At 39.8% G+C, this 23,549-nt stretch overlaps 1 protein-coding gene across 3 annotated transcripts in view; it reads right to left on the bottom strand.

Moving 5' to 3' along the window:
- The window catches only part of DIP2C (DIP2 acetate--CoA ligase C (putative)), a 186,786-nt gene that overhangs the window by 126,971 nt on the left and 36,266 nt on the right, over positions 1 to 23,549 (bottom strand). For all 3 annotated transcript variants that reach the window (XM_024742794.1, XM_024742793.1, XM_024742792.1), the window contains 2 exons: positions 18,734 to 18,859; positions 7,922 to 8,131 (listed from right to left, as the gene is read on the bottom strand). In XM_024742794.1, the coding sequence (XP_024598562.1) occupies positions 7,922 to 8,131; positions 18,734 to 18,806 (283 nt within the window). In that variant the 5' untranslated portion in view covers positions 18,807 to 18,859. The remainder of the gene's footprint in view (positions 1 to 7,921; positions 8,132 to 18,733; positions 18,860 to 23,549) is intronic.

The raw sequence follows: 23,549 nt of genomic DNA, 5'->3' as shown, positions 1-23,549 counted from the left end.
AAGCCCAGCAGCGGGCTTCTGTTAGGAAGCCAGAGAACATTCTTCCATTGCAGTGATACATGGTGCCCTCTTTTATTTTAATAAACATCAGGACTCCAAGTATTTAACTCTGTCACCTATCTTTTGTGAGTATTGAAAAGACCTTTGTATGTAACAGATGCTCAAGAAACACTTGCTGACAGGTCAGAAAAAGTAGGGTCTGGTTGAAGGTGCAGGGTCAAAGGTCTAAAGTGCTCATCAGCCCCAGGCATGATGCCAATCAGGTCCATATGCAACAGGAGCATTTCTAAGATTAAGAACGCTCATCAGAGCGGGTTCGTATCTTCTGAGCCAGATGACCCACTGTTCCTTAGATCAATTTCCCCATACTTTCAAAATCAACAGAAAAATGGCGGCCAACCTTCCAGCCACCTATCAGGTGTCACCTCCACTGTGACTGCCCCAGAGCTACTGTGACACCTTTGCTTCTGCTCCCTGACAGGTGGGTCCTGTCTCATTCACCCCTCTATGGCTTTTGCTCCCAGCAGCCGACATGGGTTCCTTAAGAATCTGGAAGCAAGGCACAAGGGGCAGGTGGGAGGGAAGTGTAATTCACCCGTCTTCCACGATAGTATCTGCTGTTTTGGAGCCATCAGTACCAGGGGTCCCATCTCACTGCATCCCCCTCCCACTCCGGATTTTAGTCTGTTACTCTTGCCAACTATCCACCCGTTTTGGACAGCTGTTTTGGCCATGACCGTTTCAGGTTACTAGCTGGTCTTCCTGCTCAGCTCTGCGTTGGAAATTCCCTGCTTCCTTGAACTAACTCGTTCCTCATCTCCTGCTCTTGCAGGCATCCAGCTCAGTCCAGCTCCTGTGTCCTACTCAGATGCTGAAGTCGTACAACACCCAGCTCATGTCGTTTGCACACAGCAAATGTTGGAGTGAAAGTTCAAAGAATGAATGAACGTAAGAATGAATATACTGGAGCACTTGACGACTAGAGATAACATGCTTCTGGTTCTCACACCACTGAAAAGCAGCTTTCTTTAATTCTAACTGTATGGCTGGGAACCTCAGGGATCAGTGGTCAGAGATCCTACCTCCCAGCCTGTTATTTTTCAGTCCCCAAATAACTTCTAAATTAAGAGAAGAAAAAGAGGAAATCTGGTTTTCACATGTAGAAAGCAACGTGCTCGTGGTCCACTAACTGATGATAGATAAGGAGAGACGAGTTCAGAGGGACCCAGCCTTCCACCCATCAACAAGCCCCCTCCTGTGTCTCCTACGGTCCATCCAACCTCCACAGTCACTGAGCAGAAAGCGATACAGGCCCTCAGACCACCCGTCCACCCAGCTGCCCTGGCTCCCTAAGATGACATGGCTGTGCCCTCCACATGGCAGCAGAAAACCAGGTTCCTCAATGAAAATATGGAGGTGACAGGTGGTGAAAGGCACCTGCAACGATGCTGAGGGAAGGAGCTGGCCTCACGGCAGAGCATCCAGCGTGGCTGCTGGAGACGCTGCTCAGCTGCCCACTGCACCGACCCATCTTCCAAGCACAGCTCATGAGAAGAGCAGGACTTCCTCCTTGGTTTCCCCAGCAATGTCCAACCTCCCTGGCTCTGACAGAAGCCCCCAACAGGAGAGCTCTACTGGTGTCTCACCCATGTGTCATACTGACGCATGACAATGTAAGTGAGGATTTATCTCCTTAATCCTTTAATAATCACTCAGGGACAGAACAGTATACTCTGGTTACCTGTGAGAGTGTGTGTGATACTGCTAATGGCGATTCACAGTTGCTTTTCAAATTTGCAGACTAAACCTGGAGATAGTTAGAAAGGGCTCAGTGGTTCTATATTCAAACATTTCTCTCAGCCAAGGCTCTCAGAGGTTGACTTTAGAAGCATTACACAGGTTCTCAGAACTGGAACGGCCTCCCTCCCACATTTATGCCACAAAAATCCATAAAGATGGGATAGTTACCGTTAGACAAATCTCGGGATGTTCTAATATCAGAACAGAAATCTTTAACTTCAGACAATAGCTTCTTGACTTTTATATCTGCAAATTCAAATTCAAGCTGAAGGGCTCCGATCATCACAAGCCTGTACAGACCACAGACCCAGCAGGATTGTGATGGGGATGCTGGAACTTTTACTGTTTATGCAAAGTTTAATTGCATTTCTGTCTGCAAAGAGCTCTTGTTCTGTTTTTAACAAGCAGGGCCAAGCTGGAACACAGACACTGAGGAGGAAGCAGGACTGGAGTGTCACGAGCAGGTGCTCCTACACCCGACAGACAGGAGTCTGGTTCCTGCTGACCACTCACTAGCTGGGCGCCCTTGGCATCACATCCATCTTCCTAAGCCTGGGTCTTCTCACCTGGGGAACAAGAGTGCTGCTACTCGCTCCTCACCAAGTCTGAGGGCACAAGCGACACTACACCGTGACATTCTGCAGTGATGGTGACACTGCCATCCTCGCTCTCAGGCCCAAAGGCTCCCGCTCTGCCATTTCTCCCCTTGCATGGGAATCCTTTCCTCTCATGACTTCCAAGAAAGAATCTGTGAAACTCATGGCATTAAGTGTAAATGACTGCATTTGAACACTGGGAGAAAGAGAAGAACTGAACAGACATCTTTCTATTTGGTTGGTTGTGTGCACCAACGTGTGAGCGGCAGGCTCCGAGGTACTCCTGCAGCGTGGAGTAGGCACTGGATGAAGGGTTAGGATACTTGTGAGTCAAAAATCATTACTTTGATTCTAAGTATAAAATCCAAATAAACAAAATCAGTTTCGAGTGGCAAAAATCCCAAAGCATTTTTGGAGACAAGAAACCGGAGCAGATCTGTGCCCGAAGAGCATCAACAGGGCAACAAGGACAATATGAACGGGACAGATATGAGGCTGGAAGGGGCTGCAGCACTGAGATGGGAGGTGAGCTGTCTGGATGCAGGGTCCTGGGAGCAGTAACGGAGAGGAAGGAGGCCTGCAAGACACAGGGTAGCCAAACACTACCCAACAGGGACTGTGCTGGTCTGTGGAAGGAGGAGCCAAGGACGGCGAGGTCTGGAGCCTGCTCCTGGGAGTGCAGGACCTTGTCAGACGAGCCGATCTGGGGCCACAGCGTAGGGCTGAGGTGCAGGGTCAAGAGGCACTCTGAAATGTGGACGGGTGAAGGAAGTACAGATCTGAAGGTCGTGAAAGAGCAGATGGCCTCGAAAACTGTGGGAGTGGATGAAATGGGCAAAAACACAGAGAGACAGGGTGGGGAGAGGAGCCACCAGAGGAGAGGAAAGGACAGAGCAGGAAGGAGAACCAGGGTGTCGTGCAGGCCGGGAGAGGAGGGAATGAGTGATCATCACAGCCAAAGCTCCGGTTCACCGATGGGGGAAGCTAAGATACAAAAGAGAAAAGAGCTGAGCTAGCAGATTTGGGAGGAGCCAGAATCCAGAATGAGGATGAAAAGATGAGTCTTGGAAAGAAGGAGCTTTCTTCCCCAGAAAAGGAAACATAGCAAAAAATGAATGGAGAAAGACATGGAAACATCTCAGCTGGAAAAGGATCAGTGGTTAAAGATGTTCGACAAGGGGACAGAAAAAGATCCATGGTGACTTTCACTCAATTTCAGTATCTGTGCAGATCTCAGCTTTATTACGAACTGAGAAAGACAATGCAGGATTAGAAGCCAGACCTAGGACCTAACTAAAAATTCCCACAGTCACGTCGGCCAGTGAGAGATCCCTCTCTCTTTTAGTACTGTATCACTCAAAGAGCCACGAGAAACACGCAGTAATTGATGGAAGAGTCTCATCGGCCTTGTGTTACCTAATGCAAATTGTCTTTTCCTGCTTACTTTTTCAATAGCATGGCTTAAAACTCTCTAAAACAGGAGTTGGCAAACTATGGCTCACAGGGTGGTCTGTCAGCTGCATTTATAAATGAAGTTTTGTGGGGGCACAGCCATGCCTATGGTTCTCGCACTGTCTTCTGCTCTTGAGCCAGCGGAATTCAGCAGCGGCCACAGGGACTGCATGGCCCACAAAGCTTAATATCCACTCTCTGGTCTTTTCCTGGAAAAATTCACTGACCCTGCCTTTGAATCATGAAGCTCTAGATGCAGGGATGCCCCAGCCAGGAGGGGAGTGAGGGTATAGCAGGGAGACCCCAGCCCCAAGTGTGCAGGCTTTGCTAATATTACCATCCTCGGTGTGTAGTTAATATTTTAAGACTGTAAATGTCTGAAAAGTATTGATAAAGAGATTATAAAAGAATTCTTTGATACTGTGGATGATTATACATAAATAAATTAGGGTAACATCACAACGGTGGCTATGCAGCCCTCTGAACAAATTCCCTAGAACACCAGAATCTAGGTCCAGACAACAGCTGCCAGGCTCCAGGCTAACTATGCATCAAGCACATGGGGACACATCTATCTGCTTACCAGGATCAGAGGCAAGAAACCTGATGAGAATTTCCTTGCTGATACAAACTGCACACACCAAAAGTGGCATTCATGCTGACGAATTCTAAGATAGTCTGGAAATGGCAATAACTTCTATGAATATCTGGCTAATGACAATACACCCCCAACACATGCAGATGAAACCCGAATGTGACAACATCTCAGATGTGTCAGTTACAAAGGGTGACACAGACCTTACCTATACATCTGGAGCTACAAAATAAGAGAACAGCTCATGCAGAAGTCTCTTTAATTTCCTGAATATACAAATTTTGATTCTGAATATACAACAATGTTATCTATTATGCTTTCTTCTTATTTCTTAATCTAGAAATGTATTAATAGTTTCTCTTCAGTTTCTCCATTTCTATGTAGCTTACTAATTCCTATAATATGTTACTCTAGTACCTTTTACAAATATGCCTCTTGAAGTTTCAAAGTGTTGCTTTAATTCTCCTGGTTACTCTAAATTATGCTCCTTGACTTTTGATAATGATAAAATATTTTAGAGGTGTTGATCCTTTCCTTTCCAACTGTCTTAAGAACATGACATGCACAGAGGTTCTGAATAAACACCTTCTGGTTCTCTATCATTGTGGAGAGAGGGCCCTTAATGATGTGCAGGCCCTGTTCTGTCTGAGCTGCAGGGAGCCGTCGCATGGCACGTCCATCTTCTTGTGTCACAAATGTGCACATCTCAGGCCTTAGCATCTCAGGATGGGGAACGTCTTGAGCCCTCATTGTCAGTGTTTTAAGTGTGAATAACAACAAGCAGAACCATAGGAGGAAAAACCACCTGGACGGGGACCGTGTGGTATGCTAAGCCAGCCTGACGGGAGATGCATGTGCAGTGTCCCTGTCATGCTGTCAGGATGGACCCACAAGGACGCAGGATTTCATTCCAACAACCACAAAGCAGAAGTACCATCCACTTGTTAGCGCCTCTTCATGGTCTTTAAACGCTTGTCTTTCCTCTACCCTTTGGGCAAAGAGGTTTCTACAGACTCTATCCAAGTACTTCACCTTGAGGGACCAGAGGTACTACAAGTTGGTGGTTTATTTGACCCTAAATTCCTTAAAACACAGACATACACAGAATATTTTCTTATTTGTAGGCTTCTGATGGCCTCAACAAAAGGTTGAACACTGCCAATTCTGACTTTTTACTTCTTTTGCTTTTGCCACAGGAGTAAAAAAAAATTTTTTTTTTTTGGTGGTACGCGGGCCTCTCACCGTTGTGGCCTCTCCCGTTGTGGAGCACAGGCTCCGGACACGCAGGCTCAGCAGCCATGGCTCACGGGCCTAGCCGCTCCGCGGCATGTGGGATCTTCCTGGACCGGGGCACGAACCCGTGTCCCCTGCATCGGCAGGCGGTCTCTCAACCACTGCGCCACCAGGGAAGCCCTGGAGTAAAATATTTTAATTCTCTTTTTCTTATTTTATTATTTTGCCACTGCTTTCTTTCAAAAAATTTTTTTCATATTTACAGAAAATTCCTAGATACTCTAGGAACTTATCTATGTGCCAAATTAGAAATTACTGAAATGTCACACACTGAGAAGCTATATTTAGGTTACACTGAGTCTTAACGTACCTGAGTAACGTAACCTTTTATAGTTCGGATAAATTTAATTCTCCATGCTATAATTTCCTCCAATATTCCACATGTAACTACATTAAGGGAGAAACAAATGCAGGGAGTAATCTGTTCAAAATTATGTGTTTCTCTTGGTAAGATTCCTGATATTTCCTTAGAAGTGTACTCAGTCAGAAAACACACATTCCTAAGGTAAGAGCGAGGGGCAGAGGTGGAGGGAGTTCCACATCTCCCCCGCCCAGGTGGCTACCAGACAAAGCACACGGACTGAGCCTCAGGGCTATCTCAGGTTCCAAAACACAGAGGAAGAAATTTTAGCATCTGAAACTCTTTAATGGTCATATACATTTCTGCTTTATTTTTATCTATGATTTCAAATAGAGGTTCTCAGTACACATTAACCAGTGTATGTTCCCGAAAACGTTTTAAACTGAAATTTAATACTACTACTTTGCATGTGAGTGTTACTTTAAAAACTGCGGAGAATTTTCCTATTTTCTCCTTTTTACTCGCAATGGGTACAAAGGAAAGACATTATCATTCCTTTTCTTTCCACTAAAAAACTAGAGCAGGGAACACTGACTTCTGAAGAAGCCGGCAGCTGTTAACGTGAGAACTGGGACCAGACCCAGCCCTCCCAACCGGCTGCCTGTGTCCTGCTGGTAGACAACCAGTCTCACTGCTGATTCTGAAAAGGCTGTTGCTTTTAACCTCAACTTCATGCTGAGCAAGTGCCACTGGGGCCAAGTCCTGAGAAGTCAGTTTGGAATTCCTCTGACTCTTGTCAAGTAGCCAATAATCTAGAAATACTTTTTGAGTCTGAGAAGCTGGCAGAGTATTTCATTCATTCATTTCACTTACCTACTTTCTAAACATGGAGTTTTCGGATAAGAGGATAGATGTGGGAGGATGCCGTGCACCTGCCCTGTGCTCGATGATCAACCACTGCACAGGGAGGGGCAACTTCCATGTCCCTGGATGCGGCTGACCCTGGTCCACCCCATTTGAATGGAGAACATACTGAACCATCTTGGCACCACATTCAAAGCAAGTAATTTACTTTGTGAGTCATTTTTTATTGAAATGTTTAAAAATCTCAATCCACAGCTGAAAATGGATCAGACAGATCTGGACCTCATGCTGTGCCTTCCACATCAGATGAATGTGGCACAGTGAGTGGGGGGCGGCTGGGGTGCAGGCAGAGAAACAGGACCCTTACTCACCCCCTCCACGCAGCCCCCTGCTCATCCAATATGCTCCTTTCCTCTAATAATTCTCACTTCATCTCTTGTTTTACACTATTTCCAAACATCTTACCAATGCTTCCTAACTCTGTGCTTTTTTAAATACAGAGGATCCCATGTATCGTGGAACCTACACACAAAGTAACGTGAACCACCCCAGAAAGCTGAATGCCTATGGCAGAAAACTATATAAGCAGTAGTGATGAAAGCCTCCCCTTCCTAAGTAACTTCCAAAGTAAGGGCAAACTCACTCTGAAGTCCCCAGCCTTGTTCATTAGCATAATTAAAATTTCATTTAGGAGCATATTTTAGCATGAGGAGAAGAAAGCATGTAACCAGATACGGCTGCAAGTTTCTCTAATGAACAAGAACGCATTCCTCTACAAGCAGAGGAGACGTCTGGGATGTAAAGAGTAGTAAAACCAAGGGTTTCACAAAACAGTAAAACCAACGCAACAAAGCAGCCCAGAAGCGGGAGTGGGGCTCTGTTCTGTCCCTCGGATGGATTCCATGGTCGAGATGCGCAAATAGAGAAATTTCAAAATAAAAAGGGCAGGGTTACTCAGCAGCCACTCAGACGTTAAGGACAACGAGAATTACACAGACGACTGCCCAGCAGGGCACTCACCTAGGTGCGTCTGAGCCATGACGTCAGCCAGTCTGTGGGCGGCGCCACTCCCCCCACTCTGGGTGGAAGAGGAGGAGGTGGTGGAGGTGGTGGAGCCGTGGATGGCCTGGCTGATCCAGTGCTCCATGTTGATGCTGCCCTGGCTGGAGGTGGGGGTCCCCTGGGAGTCGCCCTGCACCGAGCCTTCGTCTTCTGAGCCAGAGGAGGTATCTGTGGGAGGCAGGTGATCAGCCGTGTATATCACAGCAAAGAAGCACCCCCCAGGATTAGTCCCTCTCCAAACACTGCGAACACAGACCTACCTCCCACACTAACTGATCGACGACCTTTGAACACTCTTGAAAAATTACACACTTTTCAGATGACAAATTATTTTTCACTGTAGTGAAGTCTTCATCCAAAACACCTTACATATATATGCTACAGAAAGTTGTGACATTACAATCTCAGACAAAGACATACTCACCAATTTCCTCCACTCAAGAGTTTGAGGGAGAAACCAAATGTTTTCTGTGTACTCAGACACCAAGCGAGAAGGTCAAGGTGGCGTTTTCTAAAAGACACTGAACTTTCAAGCATTTCGAAGTGTGACGCCCTGTAGCCCTTCTTTATACCGAGGTGTTTCTCTGAGTCATGTGCTATTTTAAGTTCCATGTGAGTGTGGCCAGTCTCATCCTCCTGCCTCTCCCAATGAATGATCTGGACTTCTCTACCAACCTACATCTAAGGACTCTGCCTCCTCCTTTCAGGTGGACAGTAAATCACCACACTACATTCTGTGATCAAACTAAATGCATTTACTTTTATATTTGTTCCTTATAAAAGTTTTTCATTATTTACTAGATTTATTTTGCTGTCTATGAAAACTGTGTATCTTGGATTGAGCAAAAACATGTCACTTTTTGCATTAAAATTAATGGAAATAGTATTCATTTAATAACTTTTCACCTAGAAGCAAGGTTTTCAAGAACGAATCGTTGTATACTTGTTATTTAAACTTCAATATAAGAATGACATTTAGGATCATACATATAGGTGAGTTATGTGAGACGCTAGGAGGGAAAAAGGATGAGAGTAGCTCTAGAACATTTACTGAGAATAAATGAAAGGGTAATTTGTCTTAAATCAAGAAATAGGACTTTTTCTTTTTTTAACGTTAATTTTGCTGTTTATTCACTCATTCATTCATCAATACTTATTAAGCACTTACTAATGTATTAGTTACTGTTCTTTTTTAAAATTAATTTTTATTGGAGTATGGTTGATTTACAAGGACTTTTTCTTTAACACAGCAATATTTGTAAAGGATATTTACATTGCATTTTATTATCATTGTGACGTGACCTAGGCTGTCTAGAAATTTTTTTAAAGTTTATCTATTAGAAATTTGTTACAGAAGCAACAATAATATTAGAAGGCCAACAGATTCTCTTCCCTTGTCCTTCCTTTTAAAATAACTTAGAATTATAATTTACATAAAAATAAAATTTATATTTTTGGAATTCAGACCTAAGAATTTTTTCAATTTTTTTGAAATTGTGGTAAAATACACATAACATAAATTTTTACCATTTTAACCATTTTTAAGCATACAGTTCAGTGATATTAAATACATTCATAATGTTGGACAACCCTCCCCATAACTCATTTCACCACCATCCATCCACTTAACTCATTTCACCTTGTAAAACTGAAACTCTGTCCCCATTAAACAGTAACTCTCCATTGCCCCTTCCCCCCCGCATCCCCTGACAACCACCACTCTACTTTCTCGCTGTGTAATTCTGACTACTCTAAGTACCTCATGTAAGTGGAATCGCACTTTTGTCTTTCTGTGACTGGCTTATTTCACTTGGCATAATGTCCTCAAGGTTCATCCACTTTGCAGCATGTGTCAGAATTTCCTTCCTTCTTAAGGCTGAATAACATTCCATGATATGTACAGAGCACATGTTGTTATCCGTTCATCTGCTGTGGACACTTGGGTTGCTTCCATGTTTTTGCTGTTGTGAATAATGCTGCTGTGAACACAGGTATATAAATATCTCTTTGAGAGTCTCCTTTAAATTCTTTTGGGTATGTACTCTGAAGTGGAATTACTGGATCATATAGTAAATTCTATTTTTAATTTTTTGAGGAACTGCCATTCTGTTCTCCATAGAGGCTGCACCTCTATGCACCTCATTTCCACCAAGAGTGCATAAGGGTTCCAATTTCTTCATATCCTGACCAACGCTTGTTATTTTCTATTCCTTTTTTTTTTTTTGATAGTAACCATCCTCATGGGTGTGAAGTTGTATCTCTTTGTAATTTTGATTTGCATTTCCCTAATGATCAGTGACGTTGAGTATCTTTAAATGTAATTATTGGCCATTTGTATATCTTCTTTGGAAAAATATCTATTCAAGTCCTCAGACTTAAGACTTCTGAGAAATGTATACACCCGTATATCCACACAGAACATTACCACCTCCCCAAAAGTTTTCTCATGCCCCTTTACAAATCAATCTTTCATTTCCCACCCCATCTTTTCATAAGAAAACTACAGAACAATATCATTCATGATATAGACACTAAAATCCTCAAAAATATTAGCAAACATTATCAAGCAACATGTAAAATGACCAAGTGGTAACCAGGATTACACATATGAACATGAATTAAGGTTAATTTGACATTCAAAAATGAATTAATGTTATATATCATATTAGTAGAATAAAGAGAAAAAAAAGTATGTTAACCTTAAAAGTCAGAAAAAGTATTTTACAAAACCTAACACCCACTCATGATAAAGCCTCTCAACAATGCAGGAATGGAAGGAAACTTCCTCAACCTGATGAAAGGCATTCATGAAAACCCATAGCTAACACTGTATATACTGGTAAAAGACTGAATACATTTCCCCTAAGATAAGAACAAGGCAAGAATGTCCCCTCTTGCCACTTCTATTCAACATTATCCAGCACGTTCTGGCCAGTGAACTACAGGGAAAAGTAAAAATTAAAGGCATCCAACCAGATTAGAAAGGAAGTTGTAAAACGGTCTTTATTCACAGATGACATGATCTTATATGTAGGAAATCCTAAGGAACACATGGAAAAATTCTTGAATTAATAAATGAGTTAGCCCCTTCTGCCATGTAAGGACACAGTGAGAACATGGACGACTACGAGGAAGAAGGCTCTCACCAGACAATGAATCTGCCAGCACCCGGATATTCTCAGCATCCAGAACTACCTTTGCATTGACAAAGTCATCAATGTGCCCAGCTAATTTTCCAGTTATCCTTGAAGTGGGGGGTTGGGGGGGACTCAATCAAAATTTGTTGAGTGGAGCCTCCAAGAAAGTTCTTTAATGGGGACTGCCTCTGTTGAGAAGACTAAAAGACAATGGGACAAGATGAATTTCTGCAGCGGGACAAGCACACACAGAGTGAGAGAACCAAGATATCTCTTATCAAAGCAGATAGGCATCAATGCTCCCCCACACCCTTTTCTGGCTGGACAGACTGCAAATTATTCCCACCTCCCAGGGAACAAGCACACGTTGATCTAGTAGTCAGAAGTCAAAATCCAGCCATCCAATCAGTTAGCATGCGTTGTCACTGTGGCAGGTGAAAAGAGTTGCATAGTTATACATCTGACTTCTTAAATTCACAGGACCACCAAAAAAAGATACGAAATATCTTTATAAGATACTAGCACTGAACAATAAGGGAATGAAATTAAGAAAACAATTCCATCATGACAGCATCAAAAAGGATAAAACACTTAGCAATATATCTAACAAAAAATTAAAACAATACCTAGTAAAATCCCAGAAGGCTTTAAGAAATTGAAAGCTTATTTTAAAATTTATTTGGAAATGCAAAGGCCTGAGAATAGCCAAAATAATTTTGAGGAAGATGGAGGACTTCATTACCTGATACTAAAACTTACTATGAAGTTAAAGTAATCAAGATAGTGATATTAGCACAAGAATAGGCATATATTTCAATGGAACAGAACTGAACCCAGAAATATAGTCCTACATTTATGATCATGGTCAATTTATTTTTGACGAAGATCCCAAGATAATTCAATGAGAAAAAGATCATCTTTGCAACAAATGGGCTGGGCAACTGAATATTCATGTATCAAAAAACCAAACCAAAGTAAAAAAACATAGATGCCATAAATAAAAATTAATTCAAAATGGATCACAGGCCTGAGTGAAAGAACTAAAACTATAAAATTTCTGAAACTTCCTAAAGCACAATCCATAAAATAACTGATGAATTGAACTTCATCAAAATGGAGAACTCTTAAGCTGTGGGTAACATAACAAGTCACCACTAATTCACTGGCTTACAACACTGCGCATATTTACACTCTTAACAGTTCTGGAGGCCAGTGTCTAAGATCAAAGTGTTGGCAGGGTTTTATTCCTTCTGGAGGCTTCAAGGGAGAATCTACTCCTTTACCTTTTCTACCTTCTTAGAGCCCACCTGTGTCACCAGCTCATGGCCCCTTCATCGATCTTTAAAGTGTATCCCTCCAACCTCTGGTTCATTATCTTTTTTTTTTTTTTTTTTTTACTTTGATACTCTTCCCTAAGGACCTTTTTTCCTCCAGTTTTATTGAAATATAATTGATATCTATCACTGTATAAGTTTAAAGTGTACTGCATAATCGTTTGACTTACATATATTAGGAAATAATTACCATAGTAACTTTAGTTAGCATCCATCATCTCATATAAAATAAATAGAAAAAACAACTTTCTTCCTTGTGATGAGAACTCTTAAATTTTACTCTAACAACTTTCACATAGATCATATGGCAGCGTTAACTATAGTTATATTGTACATCACATCCCTAGTACTTATAACAAGAAGTTTTTGCCTTTTGGCCACCTTCCTCCAATTCCCTCTCCCACCACTCCCTGCCTCTGGTAACCACAAATCTGATCTCTTTTTCTGTGAGTTTTTTTTTTAAGATTCCACATGTGACTGAGATTACACAGTATTGTATTTCTCATTCTCTGCCTGAATAGAGACTTCTTTGATTACAGTGGGCCCACCTGGTTAATCCAGGATAACTGCCCTATCTCAAGATGCTTAACTTAATCATAACTGCAAAGTCTTTTTTACAATGTAAGGTAATATATTCACAAGTTCTAGAAATTAGGACATGGATATCTTTGGAGGGAGCCATAATTCTCTCCACCACAGACAACGTTAAGAAAAGACAAACTACAGTTTGCAAATTGTATACCTGATAAAGAACTTGTATTCAGACTATATAAAGAACTCTTAACCAGTGAGAAGACAGACAACTCATTTTAAAAATGGGCAAAGGGGCTTCCCTGGGGGCGCAGTGGTTGAGAATCCGCCTGCCAATGCAGGGGACACGGGTTCGATCCCTGGCCTGGGAAGATCCCACATGCCGCAGAACAACTAAGCTCGTGTGCCACAACTACTGAGCCTGTGCTCTAGAGCCCGTGAGCCACAACTACTGAGCCCGCGTGCTGCAACTACTGAAACCCGCATGCCTAGAGCCCGTGCTCCACAATAAGGGAAGCCACTGCAATGAGAAGCCCGCACACCGTAACGAAGAGTAGCCCCTGCTTGCCGCAACTAGAGAAAGCCCACATGCAGCAATGAAGACCCAACACAGCCAAAAATAAATAAATAAAATTTAAAAAATAATAAATAAAAAAATAAGAATGGGCAAAAAATCGGGACATTTCACCAGTGAATATATACAAATGGCTAACAAGCACACAAAAAGATCCTTAGCATCATTAGTCATTAGGGAAATGAAAATTAAAACCATAATGAAATACTATTTCATATCCACTAGAATGACTATTAAACAAATAAGGACAATACCAAGTGTTGGTGAGGATGCTGAGAAACTGGAATCTTTATACGTTGCTGGTCGGAATATAACATGGTATAGCCAGTATGGAAACAATGTGACAGTTTCTTAAAAGTCAAACATAAACTTACCATAAGACTCATTAATTCCACTCCTAGGAATCTACCCAAGATAAATGAAATTATATATATACACAAATATATGCACATAAATGTTGATAGCAGCATTATTCATAATAGCTGAAAAGTGGACACAAGCTAAATATCCATCAACTAGTGACTGGATAAACAAAATGTGGCATATCTATCTAATAGAATAAAATTCTGCAATAAGAATGAACTACTGATGCTACAAAATGGATACTCAAAAACATGCTAAAGAAGATACAGAAGGATATATTTTATTAATTCATTTACACCATGTCTAGAATATTCTTAGAGGTGTATAAATCAGATCAAATGCTCCCTAGGCCTGGATGTGAGAATGGGAATTAACTGCAAATGGGCACAAGGAAACTTTCTGGGGAGAAGGAAATGCTTTAAAACTGGACTGCACCAACAGCTTCACAATCTATATATATACTACAAGTCATTAAATTATACACTTACAATGTGCTAATTTTATGGGATGTAAATTATACCCCAAGAATGGTATTAAAAAGGAATGTGTTTTCCTCAATAGTTGGGCATAATATTCTGTAAGTATCAACTACATCAAGTTGGTTGATAGTGTTGTTTTGACAACTTTCTTATGATTATTTAAGAAGAATATTTTAAGAATCTCCAATTATTATTTTTGTTTTTTCTATTTTTCCCTTCATTATGCCAGGTTCTGCCTTATAAATTATAATGCTCTGTTTTTAGGTATATAAATATTCATTGTTATAACTTCCTGGTGAATTGCTCATTTTCCAATATGCAATGTTCATCTTTATATCTGGTACTACTTTGTCCTGCTGTCTACTTTGTCTAATATTAATATAGACTTGTTCACCTTCCTATGCTTTATGTTTGCATTGTATATTTTTTCATCATTTTATTTTTAACTATCCTTGTTTTTATATTCAAATGTGTCTCTTGTAGACAACATATAGATGTATCTTCCTTTTTTATTCAGTCTGACAATCCCTATCTTTTAAGTGGGCGTTTGGTCCATTTACATTTATTGTAATAATTGATATGAGTGAGTTTGCATCTAACATTTTGCTATTTGTTTTCCATTCATTCCTCCTATTTTAATCTCTGTTGTTGATTTTTCCCACCTTTGTTTCTATTAACCAAGTTTTTTTTTTTTTTTGCGGTACGCGGGCCTCTCACTGTTGTGGCCTCTCCTGTTGCGGAGCACAGGCTCCGGATGCGCAGGCTCAGTGGCCATGGCTCACGGGCCTAGCCGCTCCACGGCATGTGGGATCTTCCTGGACCGGGGCACAAACCTGTGTCTCCTGCATCGGCAGGCGGACTCTCAACCACTGAGCCACCAGGGAAGCCCCCCAAATATTTTTTAAGAGTTTCATTTTATGTTCTCTATTAAATTCTTACATATGCCTCTTCTCATTTTTTTTAGTGGTTACTTTAGGGCTAAGAATATGAATCCTCAATGGGTCCATATGGGGTCAATACTGTAACTGTTTGCTCTTCAAATCTGACACTACAAACTTTCTCTCCCATCTCACATCACACCTGACACTATTCATTTCATTCTTTCCATTTTCTGCTTCCTACTTCATAACCATACAACAGTATAATTCCATTCACCTGGCCTTGTCTTTTGTGCAATTGTTGTTTTAAAGAAAATTACAAGAAAAAGCATAGAATTTTACGTTTACCCAGCTATTTACTGTTTCCAGTGTTCTTCTTTCCTTTTCATAGATGTAAATTTTTATCTGGGATCATCTCCCATCAGCCTAAATGACATCTGTTAGTGTGTTTGCAGTTCTGCTGGCACCATATTCTCTGAGCTTTCATGTGTCTCATTATGCCTTTTTTTCACCCTCGTTTATGAAGTATATTTTCACTGAGTATGAATTGACAGTTTCAGTCTTTTCCTTTTGGTACTTTATAAAAATGTCTTCTCATTGTCTTCTGGCCTTCACTGCATCTTCACATAAGTATTCATAATTCATATGACCGTTCTTCTGTATGCTATATATCTGTTTACCTTTGATGACTTTCAAGATTTCCTCTTAACCTTTGGATTTCAGCACTTGGACTATTATTAACTTAGGGATGATTCTTTTCATACTTAATCTGCGTAGTGTTCACTGAACTTCTGGGATCTGTGAGGTGGTGTTTTACATCAATCTGAGAAGTTTGTGACCCTTATTTCCTTAAGTAGTTTTTCTTCCCTTTTCTCACTCTCTTTTCCTTCTTGGATTCCAATTATAAGTATGTTAACATTGTATCACAGATGCTTCAGGTTCTGTTAATTTTTCTTTTATCTTTTGACTCCTCATTCTTCAGTTTGACTAATTTCTTTCTCTTTATCTAAGTTCACAGACTCTTTTATCCTACTTCTCCAATCTGATGCTAAGCTGATCTAGTAAAATATCATTTCTGTATTATATTTTTCATTTCTAGAGTTTCTATTAATTTTTAAAATAATTTTCCTTTCCCTGATCAGCTCAAGTATTAAGATAATATTTTCATTTAGTTCTTTGACATATTTTCATTTGATTCCCTGAATGAGGTCCACTGCCTAAAAGCAGTCATCTCATTTGTTTTGTGCAGTTTTATAGTTGTTTATGGTGTATAGGTTAGTCTGGTAAGTTATTTCATTACGGCTGGAAGCAAAAGTACTGACAAATTCTTCTTATATTTTTGTACGTGAAAAATAAAGCAAAGTTTCATCTATAGAAGACTGGAATTGCAACGATCCTAATCATATATTTTCTAGAAACTATGATACTAGTCAGCAACCAGTTACTTTATGCAGAGAATATAAACTTCAGGAATATTCTCTGAAGAAAACTGGACACAAAATTAGTTCTAACAAATGCTATCAGCAACCAAGGAAAACAGAGTGAGAGAAAATGAAGCTGAGCCACGATTTTCTTCAAGCAAATACAGTTACAAATATGTAGACTCCTGATAAGCACAAAATAGGTTATGAATGAAAATTTTTATGATGATGGTGTTGGCATTTATGATTGTACAAAACTATCCCATGTGATACTGTTACTAGGACTCCTGAATGACAGTTTACAAAATGTATTATATGGTGTACATGAAAATGCTAACCAAATAATTAAATGCAAATGTTGCACCAAAAATGACACTCATTTCCAATAACATTCTTTTATATTTTGCAAAGACCTTTGTACAAGGTTCGTTCTCCTGAAAGTTTTGTCTATCATGCATGACACAACAACACTCATGAGGATGGATCCAACATGTGAAAAAGCACATACACAAATAATCACATTGCACCTTGTGCTTTAGACTCAACATTTCCCATAAAAAGTGGCTCAGAAAAATGTCCATCTCCCTGAATACTGTCTAGTTCCAAAGAGTTGGCTAAAATATATTTTAAGTGGGGTTTGTTATTCTTATAAGTCCATTCTGTCTGTTGTATAAACACAAAATAATTTTTCACCACTTATAAATTTTGGCAAATTATAACCATAAACTAAATAGGATTAAGTATATTAATTATGCTGATTTAAAAAGACTCCAAAATACATGCTGTGGCTCGACAAAAAGGAAGGAAATTGGCAAAAAGGACACCCTTTCCTATTAGAATATTAATTCTTGAGATAAAGAACACTTGTGGTATTATCTGTTAAGACAAAACAAAACAACTAAGTTTTATATTAAATATTTAAGTTTTGTCTTACAAAGCTCAGGACTTTCACTTTTAAAGGCATGTAAAGCTGAAGACTTAAGAGTTGTTTGAAGCAGTACTGGATATACTTGACCACATCTGTGAGTTGAAGTGTGTGCTTCTATTACCCTCACTGTTTGCAATCACTCATGACTAACTTCAAAAGACTCCAAAAAATGCTATGTATGTTCAACTATTCTTACTGCACCCTAAATTTCTTTTATGAACAAAGGGGTGTGCCAGGTAACTTAGATCTGCAGAAAAGACAGAGTGGCAACAACGACATGAATAATGTTGGAATGAGAAACACACAACAAAAAAATCAAGTAAATTAGGTTCAATCTTTCATGTTTCTAATAGATACCTGGACGTTTAACTTCATATTTCACTTCAGTTTTGAAGATCACGAGATACAGATTATAATTATTTGGGTAGAGTTAAGTAGAGATCTTAGGTAGTTATATAAAATTCAAGATTAAACAAAAGCAGAAATATAATGGGATATTACCTTCAACCATTTAGATCAGGGGTTGGAAGGCCTGTGGACCAAACCCTCTGCCTGTTTTTGTGACTAAAGTTTTATTGACACATAGCCAGGCCTTTCACTGACATGTTGCCCATGGCTGCTTCAGCACCACAATAGCAGAGCAAGCAGCTGTGATACCCCAAAATACTACCTGCACTTCACAGGAAAAACTGATGACACCAGATTTAAGTAACTGCCTAAATTTTTCAATTCATTCAATTTCTTAACAGAACATTACAACCTACTGACATTTTAAAGACTTGAGAATATGCATACACCAGGCTAAGCGAAGAGATATCCAGCTTCAGTCAGAAGGATGGACGTACAAACTCTTTCTTGCTTTGTAAAGAATTAAATAAAATTTTATAGGATTTAAAAAAAAAGTCTGTATCATATTTGAGTCTAAATGAAAAGTTTAAAAACACTTATTTATATAGACATATACATAATCATGCCAATTTTCCTTCCAAGTTTTATTTAGAGCGTATTTACTATTTCTGGACTTCTGGTTCTCAAAATCTGAATTACAGCACCATGATTTTGAAAGTTAGAAAGATCGCAGTTGCTGGAACTGACTTCATGAAGCACATGGGACCTGCTGCTCACCTGGGGGTGTGTAGGCGTCCATCGAGGTCTGCACAACCAAGGACCTGCGTTTGGAAGGCATAGGCACTGCCATCTTCCTTTCTTTGTGTTTAGCGAGCGCAGCCTGGACAGCTTCTGTATGGACGTCTGAAACAAAGCGAGAGCTAAATCACTCCATTGTTCAGGGACAGCCCGAAGGCCCCAAGCTTTTCTGCTTTCTTTCTGGTCCTGTGGAAGAGTTTATCATCCTACAGAAACTGTCACAAATGGATGAGTGGGGAAGGAAGAAAAATAAGTGTAAACCTGCTAGTTTGAAAGCTCCAGGAAAAAGGCATTCAAATTCATTCATAGACTTTTAACTGTTCATTTTATTACCCTAGATCTGTATAAATAATCAGATACGGGATGTAAATCGCTGTGATTTTTCTTTTCTTAGAGTGAAAGGACATGGATCTTCAGATATTTCTTCACAGGTCACATTTTCAAGCTTCTTAATTCATTTCAATGTTCTGTTAAGATACGTATGTACACCTTACAGGCTGTACGGTAATGATCTTAGCTAACACTTTCCAAATACCAGTTATGGGGCAGTCACTATGTTAGGGATTTTGTGTGTATGAACCCATTATGTTAACTCCACAAATGATATTTTACTGCCGATTTTGTAAGGTGGTGTCCTCAGGGCTTGGCGTGGAGAATCAGGTGGACAAGGTACTGTGTCTCATGCAGCTCACTTTCTAAAGGGTTAAAGACAGACAACAGACAATCAAAGGGGGTAAGAATGAAAATAAGATAAAAAGATTGAGTACCTACTTAACTGTGAAGCCAGGGAAGAGCTCTCTTACTGTGAAATCTGAATAGTAAGATGAGAATCTCCAAGACGGAAAAGCCAGCTCAAAGGCCCTGCACTGTGAATGAGGATGGTGCTGGCACAATGCACACACCACCAGCAGAGGGACTCACCAGGATGAGGGCTTTACAGGAGTGGTACAGAGCTTGGCTACCATTCTAACTTTGACAGGGAAGCATGGGGGAAGAAGGGTGAGCATGGATGACATGACCTGATTCCGTTTTGGAGGGCTCATTCTGGATGTTGTGAAGGAGACTGCAGGAGAATCAGAGTAGGAGCCAGGAAACCAGTTAGAAGTCTGCAGTCAGGATACTACTACACCCACAATCTTCTACACGCTCTGTGGAGGAGCCACTCTTATTCCCATTTCACAAATGAGAAAGCAAAGGTATGAAGCTCCCCCAGTGTCATGTAACTGGTGAGTAGCATTGACAGGGTTTGAACCCAGGTGTGAGTAGCTCCAGAGCCCACACCCTTCACCACTAACCACGCTATTCTCTAGCTGTTCCTAGGAAAACTCCACCCTGTTAACATTTTAGAGTGGGGGTAAATATAGGCCAGCCCTTGGGCCAGATGCAGCCTGCAGTCTCTTTGTAATAATGTTCACTGGAACAGAGACACACTCATTTATATGTGTATTGTCTATGGCTGCTTCCATACTATAAAAGCATGGCTGAGCAGTTGTGACAGAGACCATAATGGCTAAAAATATTTTCTATCTGGCCCTTTACAGAAAATATCTGCCAATACTTGTTTTAGAGCATATCACATACCAAACACAATGAATTTATTTATTATTTTATTTTGTTCAGATTGTGTATGCACTGCTCTTTTCTCCTCAACTAGACTCAAAGTACTTTAAGATAAAAACCTAGTTTCTGGTCATTCTTTTTCTTAAACTCCTAAATTAAAAACTGATGACTGAATGACTTGTATTCACATTACTGTATAAAACTAAAGGGCTCATCAATGAGGTGAGAGTACATTGATTCTCCACATACCAAACACTTTGATATATTTCTCCTTTTGAACTTTTTGGATGTAATTTCAAATTTACAGAAAATCTGCGAGAATAGTACAGAACTCCCGTATAACTTTTACCCAAACTCACCGCTTACATTTGACCCCATTGCTTTCTTTATGTAAGTATGTCTTTTCCTAATCATTTGAAAGTAAATTGCAGGTACCATGTTCCTCTATACCTAAATATTTCAAAGTATTTCCTAAAAACAGAGATATTCTCTTACATAATGTAAATTCTCAAAATCAGGAAGTTTAACAATGATATACTATTACCTAATTCAAAGTCCATGTTCAAATAGTGCCAATTATCCCAGTAACTTCCTTTGCAGTTATTTTGTCTTCCTAGTCTATGATCCAGTCCAGGACCATGGATGCATGCATTTATCAGATTTTCTTTGCCCTCCTAGATCTGGACCAGTTTCCCAGCTTCTGCCTCTCGTGAAACCGGCCATTTTAAAGAATATAGGCCAGTTATTTTGTAGATTGTCTTCAACTTGGATTGTCTGATGTTTCCTCATGATTAGATTCAGACCATGCATTTCAGTGGGGGTTCCACAGAAGTCTGTCCTCTACTGATGGTGTTAACTTTGGTCCTTGGTTAAGATGGTGCCCATCAACTTCTTCCAAAGTAAAGATGTTACTTTTTCCACTATGTAAGATTCTGTTTAAATTTCAAAGAAACTGCCAAAGTGATTATAATATTTAACATCCACATCACCAATATATGAGATTCTAGTCCTGCCACCAGCACTTGGCACAATCTTTTCTACAGTAGCTGTTCTCATGGTTGTGAAGTAGAATCATGAAGTTAAATTTACATTTACCTGATGGCTTATGTTGAGCACCTTTCCTGGACTTCTTGGACATTTGCGTATCATCTGTTGTGAAGTATATGTCCAAGTTTTTGAGCTGCCTTTTAATTACTGATTTATACTAGTTCTTTATATATTATGGATACAAGATTTTTTTTTTAAGATATATGTTTTGAAAATACTCATCCCAAGTCTATGGCTCAACTTTCAAACCCTTAATAGTGTGCTTGATGAGGAGAAATTTTTCATTTTCATGAGATTCATTTTGTTATCTTTTCCTCTCTGGCTAGTGCTTTTTGAATCCTGCCTATAAATTTCTACCTACCCCAAGGTTCAAAAAATACACTCCTTTGTTTTCTTTGGGAAGCTTTATACTTTTACCTTTCACTTTTAGGTCTAGGTACCATCTCAAGTTAATTTTTCTAAGTAGTGGAAGTGAAGGTTGGTGTTCACATTTTCCCACATGCTTACCTAACTTTTCAAGTACCATTTGTTGTAAAGATTTTCCTTTCCTTATTAAATTGCCCTAGCTCCTTTGTCAAGTGTCACCTGACCATGTGTGTACGGGTATAATTTTGAACTCTCCATCTGGTACAGTAAATCCATTTGTCGATCCTTCTGCTAGTTCTATACTATGTTGATTAGTTATATATTTTTTTCAGTTAGAGTATTTACAAAACAACACATAAGATTCACCCTCCCAACAATTTTCAGGTGGTCAGCACAATACTGTCAACCACATGTACGTTATTGTGCCACAGACCCCAGAAGTCCCCATCCATCCTGCATGACTGAAGCTCTACACCCACCTAACAGCAACTCAACACCTCCCTGCCCCCAATCCTGAGCAACCACCATTCTACTTTCTGTTTCTATGAGTTTACTATTTTAGATCCCTCATATAAGTGGAATCACACAGTATTTGTCTTTCTGTGACTGGCTTATTTCTCACAGCAAAATGTCCTCAAGAATATGCTGTAGAATATGTCATAATTTCCTTTCCTTTTAAGGCTCAGGAGTGTTCCACTATATACACACACCATATTTTCTTTATCCGTTCATCCACCGATGGATATTTAAGTTGCTCTGACCTCCTGGCTAATGTGAATAATGCTGCTATGACTATTGGTGTAGCAATATCTGCTCACATCCCTGCTTTACTATTTTGGATATATATCCAAATAGAATTCATAAATCATATGGTAGTTCTATTTTTTATTTTTTGAGGAAGCTCCATACTGTTTTCCATAGCTGCTGCACCATTTTACGTTCCTACCAACAGTGCACAAGGGTTCCAATTTATCTACATACTCACCAACATTTGTTTTCTGTTTAAGAAAAATGTTTATAATAGCCATCCTAATGGGTGTGAGTGGTATCTCACTGTGGTTCTGAGTTGCATCTTCCTGATAATTAGTAATGTTGAACATCTTTTAATGGACTTATAGGCCACTTGTGCATCTTCCTTGGAGAAATGTCTATTAAAGTTTTTTGCCGATTATTAAATTCGGTTATTTAATGTTATTGAGTTGTAGGAGTTATTTATATATTCTGGATATTAACTCATGATCAGATGTATACAAGAGGATATGTTCTTCAATTTCATAGGTTGCCTTTTCCCTCTATTGTTTCTTTACTGCAAAGAAGTTTTAAGTATGATGTAGTCTCACTTGTCTAATTTTGCTTTTGTTGCCTGGGCTTTTGGTGTCATATTCAAGAAATCACTGCCAAATCCAATGTCATGAAGCTTTCCCCCTTTGTTTTCTTCTAAGAATTCTACAGTGTCAGGTCTTACATTTAGGTCTATAATCTAGTTTGAGTTAATTTTTGTATATGGTGTAAGATAATGGTCCAACCTCTTTCTTTTGCAAAACAAAAGCCAATTTTCCCAACACTGTTAGTTGAAGAGACTATCCTTTCCCCACTGTGCAGCTTTGGCAGCCTTGTCCAAGATCATCTGACCATATACACAGAGTGTATTTCTGGGCTTTCTATTCTTTTCCATTATTCTACATGCCTGTCTTTATGCCTGTACCACAGTGTTTTGATTACTGTACCTTTGTAATTTATATTGAAATCAGGAATTGTGAGGCCTCCATTTTGTGGTTCTTTCCCAAGATTGTTTTGCTTATCTGAGGTCCTTTGAGATTCC

Source organism: Neophocaena asiaeorientalis, unplaced genomic scaffold (genome assembly GCF_003031525.2).
Source record: "Neophocaena asiaeorientalis asiaeorientalis breed wild unplaced genomic scaffold, Neophocaena_asiaeorientalis_V1.1 scaffold155, whole genome shotgun sequence".
NCBI lineage: Eukaryota > Metazoa > Chordata > Mammalia > Artiodactyla > Phocoenidae > Neophocaena > Neophocaena asiaeorientalis.
Note: the sequence above shows the minus strand (reverse complement) of the source record. Positions and strands in the feature narration are given on the sequence as shown.